General features: G+C 39.8%; 1 protein-coding gene across 2 annotated transcripts; it reads left to right on the forward strand.

The window, feature by feature from the left end:
• Positions 1-7260: 7260 nt before the first annotated feature.
• Positions 7261-8342, forward strand: LOC103708155. Of its 2 annotated transcripts, none has more exons than XM_039133980.1 (4): positions 7261-7443; positions 7544-7645; positions 7732-8061; positions 8165-8342. In XM_039133980.1, exons 2-4 carry the CDS (start codon positions 7544-7546, stop codon positions 8213-8215), a joined length of 483 nt encoding a protein of 160 aa, XP_038989908.1. In that variant the 5' UTR covers positions 7261-7443; the 3' UTR covers positions 8216-8342. The 2 variants fall into 2 exon arrangements, with proteins under 2 accessions (XP_038989908.1, XP_038989909.1); XM_039133981.1 differs by having other exon boundaries at positions 8191-8342.
• Positions 8343-10452: the final 2110 nt, after the last annotated feature.

The following is a 10452-nucleotide window of genomic DNA, read 5'->3' on the forward strand; positions in this document are numbered from 1 at the left end:
GGGCGTATTTATAGAAGCCGAGGGCCGCGAAACCGTTTCACAGGTGCGGGCGATTTGTTGCTATTTATTTATTCTGTCCCCGAAAACCCCTTCTTCTCACTTCGAAACTACAACTCTGGCCCCGGTCTTTGTTTGAAGCCTCTCCCTCTTTCGCTTTTATCGATGCGGGGAATGGACCGTTGCGGACTCCATCAAATCACCGGCGTTGATTTCTATTCAACGGTGTAAAACGCATTTAATAAAAAATCTGACAGCACGAAGGCCGAGTGGGTGGCGGGGTGTTATTTTTATTCACCCGAGTAGGGGTATATGGGTAATTCGGAGGAAATCCAAGGGCCATTCGGTTCCTTTTGCTCACGTTTATCCACCCGCTGCTGGGCAGCACTCGCAGCGTTGTTCGTATCCGCCATAATTATCTTCTGCGCTAACGCTTAGCGCCACCGATATGAAACACCCAAAAACAAGCCCTGTGATAACACCCGCGGGACCCGCATTCAGTGTAGGGTGTCATGTGGGGCTTTAATGATATTTGTTGCTATTTTTCCCTGGTACGTGGGAGGGGTGGTTTCGGGCCCGGCGGGCCGAGGAAGAAGGGGCCACGTGGAGTTCATGTAACGGTCGGATGCGAGGGCGCCGTGGTTCCGGGTTAAAGACTGGAGTGGTACACGTATCAAAGTCTCAACGGTTGGTGGTCCTTATTCAAAGTTCATTTGTCGTGCTAGGATTTGGCGGCCCCTCAGGATGCGGAGGGAAGATAAGAAGACAAGGGGGTTGTATCTTTCGCACGAAAGAAGGAATCACCTTCCTTCGTGCGAATCCACCGTACATCACCCGCCGCACAGCCCTAAAGCGCTCCAAACGCGATCATTCTTTGCCTCAAAGCCACCAGTCGACGATCCAACGGTGGATTCTGACGAAGGAAGGATTGACCTTCCTTCGCCTGAAAGATACAACCCCGATCCAATAGGACGAGCTGGTCCTAGGGTCTGATTAAGAAACGCTATGCAGCATCTGATCTCAGGGAGGCGAGAGTTTGTTTTTTTGTTTTCTCCCTCTTTCTTTCTTTTTCTTTTTCTGTTTCTTTTTTTTTCTTCTTTTTTTTTTAGGGGGGGGGGGGGATTATAGAAGCATGCAAAACTACAAAATCATATCAAAATAATAATAATTTTTAAAAATTTATTTAGTTAAAAACTTATTTAAAAAATTCTTACAATAGTTTCAAAGTAACATAAGTCAATATATGCTAACTATTTACTTAAATCAAGTAAAATATTCTAACTAGTCAAAATAGTCTGACTAAAACTTTTATAACTAAAAGTATTTTCAGAAGATCTAGCACACTCCCTCAAGTCCCAAGCAATCATGCATTTAGATCTGAAAAAAATTAAAGAAAGTATAATAATGAGCTATACTAGCCCAATAAGTAACATAACACTCCAAAGTGGGGTTTAAGCATTCCAAATAATTAGTTGAAGATCAAGATATTGACTGAAAAATAAATCAATTTTCGAATAATATATATATATCTCTCTCTTTTTTTAAGTTTACTATTATTTTTATAAACTGATACTAGAAATCCAACATCAAACTGTGGTCACATAATCCAGTATCATGGGTCAGAATACACAAAGCGCCAATTACTACTATTCTTAACCACCGGTTGTTCAGTGTCCAAATACTACTATTTAATCATCGGTGATTCGGTGTTGAAACCAATTTCTCATATTACAAGTTGGTACGGCCAGCGAGTAATCCCTATTGGCGAGGCCAAATCATAGCCATGTTAAGAATATATACATATAAAACAATTTTTACCCAGTCAAATTTTTCAAATTTTATAACATAACACATAATATATTTTTTTAAAAAATTTACTATTATAACAAAAATATGCTCGAGCCATTTGACCAAGTATAAAACAAATATAACAATCATATTCAATAAAGTAATTATTATTTTACAAAAATTTGGAAAACACACTTTAAAATATTAAATGACTTACCTCTTTTTGCTTCAAAATCTTATTTCAGGTAGGTGGGTTAGATTCATCTATTTTAATATCATTAAAATATTATTAATTTCATCATCATTTTAGAATCCAAGTAAAGTCAAAAATTTAAACACTACTGGAAAACAATCTCATGCCCCCAAATTAGGTCGGTTAGGTGCAGTGCTCAACTGCCCAGGTCGATCTGGGTAAGGAGAATTCAACTAGTCAGGTGAAGATCAATAGTGGCCAAATTTTAAAAATATCTAGCCGGGACTGAAATAATGGGCTGGTCTACTGCCTGGATACTAGGGCAGTTCAGGGCCTCCACACTAGAGTCAACTTGGATCTAAGCAATATGAAAAGCAAATCTTACACTAGGATCCCTAAGCCTGTCTAGAGAGAAAAAGAGGAAGAGGAGAGAGAATCTTAGCTCGGGTTCAGTCAAGGATCTGGGTTTGGTTTGTCGATGGCATGGGGCATTCTGGATTAATCATCATGTATGGCCCATGAGTCAGGAGAGAGAAAAGAGGATTTGTGAATTAATCCATAGCTAAATAAATGAAAGGAAATGGAGGATTAGAAGAGGAAGAAGAATATAGAATGGAAGGGAAGAGAAGAGAACGAGAAGGAAGAGAGAAGCGGGAAGAAGGTCCGGCAACAGCCGACAGCAGCCGACAGTGGCTATGGTGACCAGTAACAAGGGAGAAGCCAAGGATTTGGCTCAGAACAAAGAAACGAGCTTGATTTGTCTAGGAACAGAGGAATAGAGGCTCGGTTAGCTTGGAATAGAGGAATAGGAGGAAGGGGAGCACTGGCATGGTAGAGATGGTGAATCTCAGCCGAGAATAGCTTGATACGGCGGTGTAGTGGCGGCGGCACTCGAAACAGTTGAGAAGAAGAAAAACAGGGTCGTCGGGGATCTAGAGAGAAATGGAGAGAATTTTGGGATGGTAGAGCTCAGATTCGGTAGCACGATGGCCGCTTGAGGTGAGGAAGAAGGATGAGATACTTGATGGTGGATCAATCGTAAAAGATGAGGGGGATTTAAAGGATTTCAGATGGGAGAATAAGCTTGATGTCGTCGCACCCGCTCGCAATCCTTGCGGCGGATGAGTACGACCCAACGGCCGGCGGCCATTCGAATGGTCCGCAGAATCCACAGAAGCCACAGTTGATGTGGCTTATCTGCTTAACCGAAGAGGAGGAGAAGACGCAGAGGATCACGATCGTGATCCTCTTTTTCATTCATCCAATCCTGCTTTGGGTCGAAGGCTGAAGTCAGTTGGGCTTGCCGACTTCAGTCCAATATGGCCCATTCCGAGTCTTTTGATTTCAATTTTATGGATATAGAAAAGTTCAAGAAAGGTGTATTTAATAGATGAATGGAGTGTCCCTGCAATAAAGCTTAGGCCGATGCAAGGAATTTTCTTTTAAGTTCTACTAACAATTACAACGTGGTTGATTCTATGAGAAGGTAGGTGTTTAATGTTGGGTAGAGTATGCACAGCGGAATAACAAATATATAAAATAATTTTTACTGACCTCCGCCCATGTTGCTCAAGCATGTAGTTGTCACACCAGAAAAAGGAAGAAGAGAAGAACTTCCACGAGAGAGAGAGAGAGGAGGCCCGAATCTTCTAAACCTATACAGGACTTGAGTGCCTTAGGTGATGGATCCACAGGCTTATTTATACTGCTAGGTTAGGGACTCGTATGCTTATCCATAAGATTTATCTCTAATTATTTCCATCCATCACAGAAACTACCAGATAAGATAAACTCCATATAACCTCTTTCTTGATTGGATTTAATCAACATTTAAACGAGGTTTATCTTGCTGAGGGATAAGCTTGATCAAGTGGGCCACATCAAGTCTCCTAGAATTAGGAGGCATGCTAACATTCTCCCGCTTGGCCCATGACATAATGGTGATAAAACCATAGTATGGCCATAAATTAAATTTATCCAATCATGTAACTTAATCAATAAATACCATTATATGAATTATAGCGGTTATATCTTATTATGAAGACATTTCCTTCCATGTATTACAATGTAGGATATATTGATGTATACTTTATAAGATATATCTATATCTTATTGAATGACTAAATAATAGTTCATTAGGGTCCTTTCTTTATATATCAAAAGATATCATATATGACAAAAGATAAACTTTATGTGCACAACCATAGTCATGTTTTATTAATCAAAGCTGTAAGCATTGTTCACAAAATGTGAATACAAAGTGAGAAAAATAAATCATACATCAAATGAGCTAATAAGTCCCATATGATCCACAAGATCAATATAAACTTTAGCCGGCAATGCTTTAGTCATGGGATCAGCAATCATCAGCTCAGTACTAATATGCTCAATAAACACATCTCCAGATTTCATTTTATCTCTTACAACCAAATACTTTATATTTATGTGCTTATTATGGCTGCTACTTTTATTATTCTTAGAGAAAAAAACTGCAGCCATATTATCACAATAAATTTTTATTGGCCTTAATATAAAATCAACGATCCTTAGTCCTGCTATGAAATTCCGTAGCCATATAGCCTATGAAGTCGCTTCATAGCATACAACAAATTCTGCTTCTATGGTTGATAAAGTAGTTATAGATTGCTTGATGCTTCTCCAAGATATAGCTCCTCTAGCCAAGAGAAAAACATATCTTGAAGTAGACTTCTTTGTATCTGAACATCCAGCAAAATCTGAATCTGAATATCCGACAATCTCTAATAAATCTGTATGTCTATAAGTAAGCTCGAAGTTCTTGGTTCCTTGTAAATACCGCACACTACAACAAAAAAGGTGTTTGCCGACTCTAAATTGCCGACGCTAGATAAAAGCGTCGGCAATTTTTTTTCTTGCAACAGTAGATGCCGACGCTTTGGGAAAGCGTCGGTAAAAAATCTTCCGCCGACGCTTTTGATGGAATCACCGACGCTTATAAGCGTCGGCATAAGGGACGGATGCGACGACGCTTATAAGCGTCGTCGGACTTCATATCTCCCACGACAAAACCCGATCGACCCTCTCTCTCCGCAGCCTTAAACCTTATCCCTAGCTAGCTCACGCCGACCGACTCCCCCCTCCCTCCGCCGATCTCAGCCATTCCCCTCCTTCGAGCGATCCTCCGCCGCATCTCCTTCCCCTCCTCCCCCTCTCCGTTGGCCTCCTCTCTGTGGATATCTCCCGCCTCCTCCGCCGCAAATAGGCATCACGCGGCGTTTGAAGTTTGGAGCCGGCAAGGACAGGGACAAGGCCAGGTTTGGGATCTTCTTCTCTTGCTTCGATCTTTAAATTCTAGATGTTCTGGATCTTTAAATCCGTGCTCGCTTCTCGTCACCACACCTCTCGCCCGCTCTGTCGATCTTGATCGCAATCTCGACAGAAAGAAGGAGAAAATGGTGATGTTTACGGTGACTCGGAAGGAGACGTCTCCTTTTGAGGGGCCTCAGAAAGAAGGTAATGATCGCCTATCATAGATCTAGGGTTTCTTTGTTCATTTTTCTTTTTCCCTTGTAGATCTTGAGTTCTAACATAGGTATTGCCCCAATAGGTAAGACCTATGGTACTCAGAGTTCTAGCTATTGACTCAATTCAGAAGTGTATTGCCCCAATAATTGATTCCCCATTCTATGAGGCGGCCTGGAGTGTGCATCCTTTGGATGGATCAGGTAGAAAAGTCTTATAAGATTTTGCTAGTTTCTGAATGGCTAGAGGGAGGGATTATTCTCTGGATTAAAATGCCTTATGTAGAAAACACCATGACATTCTCTGGATTATTGTGTGTCCGGTCAAATTTAATTGGCTGCAGGATGTACCAGTTAGAGTAGACTCTCTGTTTGGTTTTCCGTAAGCCTGTGAAGGTCGTGATTGAACCTATCCTAAGCCATCCAATTGCAGTAACTTATCCTCTGGCCAAATCGATCGTAACTTGAGATACGGTCAGCCACACACACTGATAATATATATGTATATTGCCAGAGGAAGTGTTATATTAAACATGCCAAATATATCACTCTTTAATAATCAGAAACAAGATAGGAAGGAATCGGGGAGAACCAAACTTGGCATGGTGAATGTAATGGTTGCTAGTGGAGGGAAGAATCACTTCTACACGAATAAAATGAATGCACTGCTATCACTCTAGGTGTGGAAGAATGCACTGCTATCACTCTAGGTATGGAAGAACTATGTAAACCTCCCAATGGTGGCAGAACCTGGGAGGCATCAAACAGAACCTAAAAAAAAGTGATGATTTTGGCTTCTTGGATGTTCAAAAGAAGACCATTGATCATTTGCAAACTCAGTTGAAGAAATGTAGGAGAACCCTATGGTTCCAATCGAGCTTAGTAACTTTAAAGAAACTGCTGTCTGCCAAAGAAATGTCAAATCCACCAAGACCAGAATGGCAGAACTGATTATTTCTGGCCAAAACTGCTGAATCTAGGCAGTACCAAAACAGTTTTATGTAGTTTCTGGTCAAGGGATATGACTTCTTGCTTGTTTTTCTTCTTGTTTTATGTAGTTGTGTTGATCGTAAAAGCATAGATTTGGGTCTTGGAGGAATTCGAAGGGAGTATTTGCAAACAGATTGTGCTATCAACCAGGCAAGCATATATTTCTTCTATGTTCTCTAACGAATTTCATACATCTAAATTTGTATTAGTATTTCATATCTTTTTATGATTTTCCTTTGTTGAAGGCCTTTGGTTTTAGCTCTAATATTTGGCTTATTGTACCTTTTACATTAGCAGATAAACTATTAAGTGATTTTGTTGCATTGACCTAGCTTACGTTAGTATATATTTCCGTAGTGTGGGGCATGATGGTATTTTTTGCCTCGATGATAGGTATTGTTGTGAAGGAAAGAGACATGCGTGAAACCATGAGGGGGGTGTTCAGTTATTTGTTGATCATCCTAAGATTAAGGGTGATGTGAGTAGAGGTGATGAGATCACCGCATTTGATCATACCATTACATTCTTTTGATCACCGCATTTGAGTAGAGGTAATTTTTTGATTTAATATTATTATAACATTCTTTTGTTTTGGTGTAGAAAAAGTTTGTGCTCCCTCCAGAGAGCCATGATTGGGTGCTAAAGTCCCTCAACCGCAAATGGAAAGAATATAAGTCGAAGTTGAAGGCCGACTGGAAGCGCGAGGGTATGACAGAGGAGGAAGTTGCTCGTGTTTGTCCTCCTGATGTATACCATCATCAGTGGAGGGAGCTTGTTCACTATTGATTTTCCGAGAGAGGACAGGTTGTGTATTCTCTCTCAATACCTTATATAATGTTTAATATATTTAATATATTACAATGTTTAATTTTTTCGTGGTAGACATATTCTGACATTGGTCGAGCCGCACGAGCATCTCAGACAATTCCTCACACTTCAGGCTCGAAGAGTTAAGCGAGGCTCAGAGCTGAATTCGTAAGTTTTTTTGAAACTTTTTGAAACTCTTGTATCATATAGCATGTATCATGATATAGTTCTATAAGATGAAACTCTTCCAATATACTTTTTGTTGTAGATGGAAGACCATGGGAGGAAACCTGGTGAGGTGGAGTTCTATAAGATGACTCACACCCACCGAGATGGCAGCTTTGTCCGAGAGGAGTCGAGAGATATAGTTGTATGTATTTATTAATAATTTCTGCAATGATTTTTTATATATATTAATTTTTCAAAAATTAATTTGATTGTTTTTGAGAGATATAGGACAGAGCTACATCCCTTATTTCAGAGCGTATCGGAGAGTCATCTTCAATCGGCAACACCAGAGGTGTCGAAGCTCAGGTGTTTACCGAGTTGATGGGCTCGGAGCGTTATGGTAGAGTGAGGGGTTATGGCGTTGGAGTTACCCCCACTCAGTTGTCTGCAGTGGGTAGATATACTCAAGATGCTAGACAGAGTAGTAGCACTGCAGAGGTTAATGATCTGAAGGCAGAGATAAAAGAGTTGAAGCAGAGCCACCAGACAGAGATGCAATCTTTGAGGGCTCAGATTAATCAGATTACATCTTTGTTGCATCAGTTTGTCCCTCCTCAGGTAAATTACTACATCTACTTGAACATTTTGCATAAGTATCATATTTTTCTTAAAGAGTTTAATAATTTTCGTATTCTTAACTGCTTTAGTTTTTTTATTACAGGTTCCTGATGGTTCATCTGCACGTAGAGATGGTGATGCTAGCGACCCCTGAAGCATTTATTTTAGAGTTTATATGTATTTTTTTATGCTTTTTGAAGTACATTGTAAACGTAAATTGATAGTATGAATGTAATTTGACAATATGAATGTTTAGATAAATATGTTTGATTTTGTGTATATCTCGCTTAGTTGTGTGGCTTTGATTTTGTAAACAGGGTTTAGAAATTTGGTGCTCCCTTTTCAGGAATGGCCTGAAGAAGATTATCCACCATATGCAAATGGTCCTGGCTATGTTGTGTCTTCTGATATTTCAAGCTTTATTGTATCAGAATTTGAGAAACAAAAATTGAGGGTACGCCTTGTCCTATTATTCTCATGTGATTACATAAATGGCCTTTGCTTGTTTTCCATATATTGGGAGATGTGATAGGGTTCTATACTCTAATGTTATTTTAGATACCTTGGCTTTCTTGAACTGCAGGTGCTCTTTAAAATGTGGTTGTCGAGTACTATGCACTGTTCTTGTATCTGTTGCTTTTAAATATATTACATATTTGATCTGCATAGCCAGGCACTTGAATGCGTTTTGTAGTTCCAGTACTTTTGAAATCTGTATCCTTATTTTTGAGGACAGGTTTTTGCAGTTTCCATGAATAAATATTCTAGAGGCTTTTACTTTGGAAATGCAGAAGTGTTTTCAGAATTGATTTTGTGGAGGATTTGCCTGGTCGATGGTATAAGGAGGACCATTGAAGATGTAGGCTTTTGGAGTCAAGTTACTATGATCAAATTCTATTGATGTGCTGGAAGATAGGAACAACGATAAGAACAGCTGATATATTGATAATCTTTCATTTAAAATGGAATTATGAAGGTTGAAGAGTATATAATGTTGTCGCTAGCTTTATGTTTGTTAAGGCAAATGAACCATTCTTTGGGAGGACATCAACATGACCAAGACTTTCATTGCTTTCCTTTTTCTTATTGGATGATACTAATGTTTCTGTGTTGCCTTCTGGAATTAGGACTTTGCAGCATCCGGATATTGAACAATGGTTTATGGCTACTGAAGTAGAAGAGCTAATAAACAACTAAAGGATATTTGGAATGTTTGATTGTGCTACAAATGAACTAAGCTCTTCATAAATTGCTCAAGCATGGATCAGGCTTGTTCAACTAGTTGAATTCAAGCTGCAGTTAAGGCTGAATTTATAAATGAGCAGAGCTGGAGTTCTTTCCAGATTTCTGAGCACAGGAAAGCTATGAAAACCAGCTCATTCAAATTGTCATAAGCCAAGTCAAGCTGAGCCTGAACGAACTCCTGGTATGGCCAAGCTGAGCTACAGCATCCCAAGGCCAGCGGAGAACCCTTTTGGGGAACCCTGCAAGCCCTGAGGTCTGCCTGATAGTATGCATCCTTCCCCTCCTTCCAGTCAAAATCTTATGTGGGTAGGCCTGCAATTCAGTCAATTCAACCTCAAAACCATTCTCTAATCCACAAGATCAAAATCCAAATGCTTTGATATGGAAAAAAAGGCACGAGCAATTCTATTTTTGATTTTTTTTCTCCTGACCTGGTGACCAACATCCCAAATGATCGTCTTCAGGGGTATCGAACACATGATGGAGAGCCACAGTCAGCTCTACCACTCCCAAGCTGGCACTTAGATTTTGTAAACAGGGTTTAGAAATTTTAAAAATTATTTTTTTAAAAAAATTAATATTCTAACGACGCTTTAAAGCGTCGTTACAATTTCGACCAGAAATAAATTAGCGACGCTTTAAAGCGTCGCTAAAATTTCAATTAGCGACGCTTTAAAGCGTCGCTAAAATGTCGACCAGAAATCAATTAACGACGCTTTAAAGCGTCGTTAGATACCGACGCTTTACATTACATCTAGCGACGCTTTAAAGCGTCGCTAAAAAGCGTCGGGAAAGCCTTCGGCGCTTTTCAATGCGTCGGAAAACATTTTCTCCACTGTAGCATAGGCGACGCTTTGCCGACGCTTACGAAAGCGTCGGGATGGTTTTTAGCGACGCTTAAAAGCATCGTTAAAGGCCAAAAAAAGCGTCGCTAATGACCATTATTCTTGTAGTGGCATCACCTTCTTGGCAGCTTTCCAATGTTCTTGTCCTGGATTGCTTTGGTATCTCCCCAACATTTCTACTGCAAATCCAATGTCTGGACGAATATATACTTGAGCATACATCAAGCTACCAACTGCAGAAGCATAAGGTATGCTTTTCATATGCTCCAATTCCAAACTGTTTTGTGGTAATTATCTCAAA

This window comes from Phoenix dactylifera, chromosome 14 (assembly GCF_009389715.1).
Source record: "Phoenix dactylifera cultivar Barhee BC4 chromosome 14, palm_55x_up_171113_PBpolish2nd_filt_p, whole genome shotgun sequence".
Classification (NCBI taxonomy): Eukaryota; Viridiplantae; Streptophyta; class Magnoliopsida; order Arecales; family Arecaceae; genus Phoenix; species Phoenix dactylifera.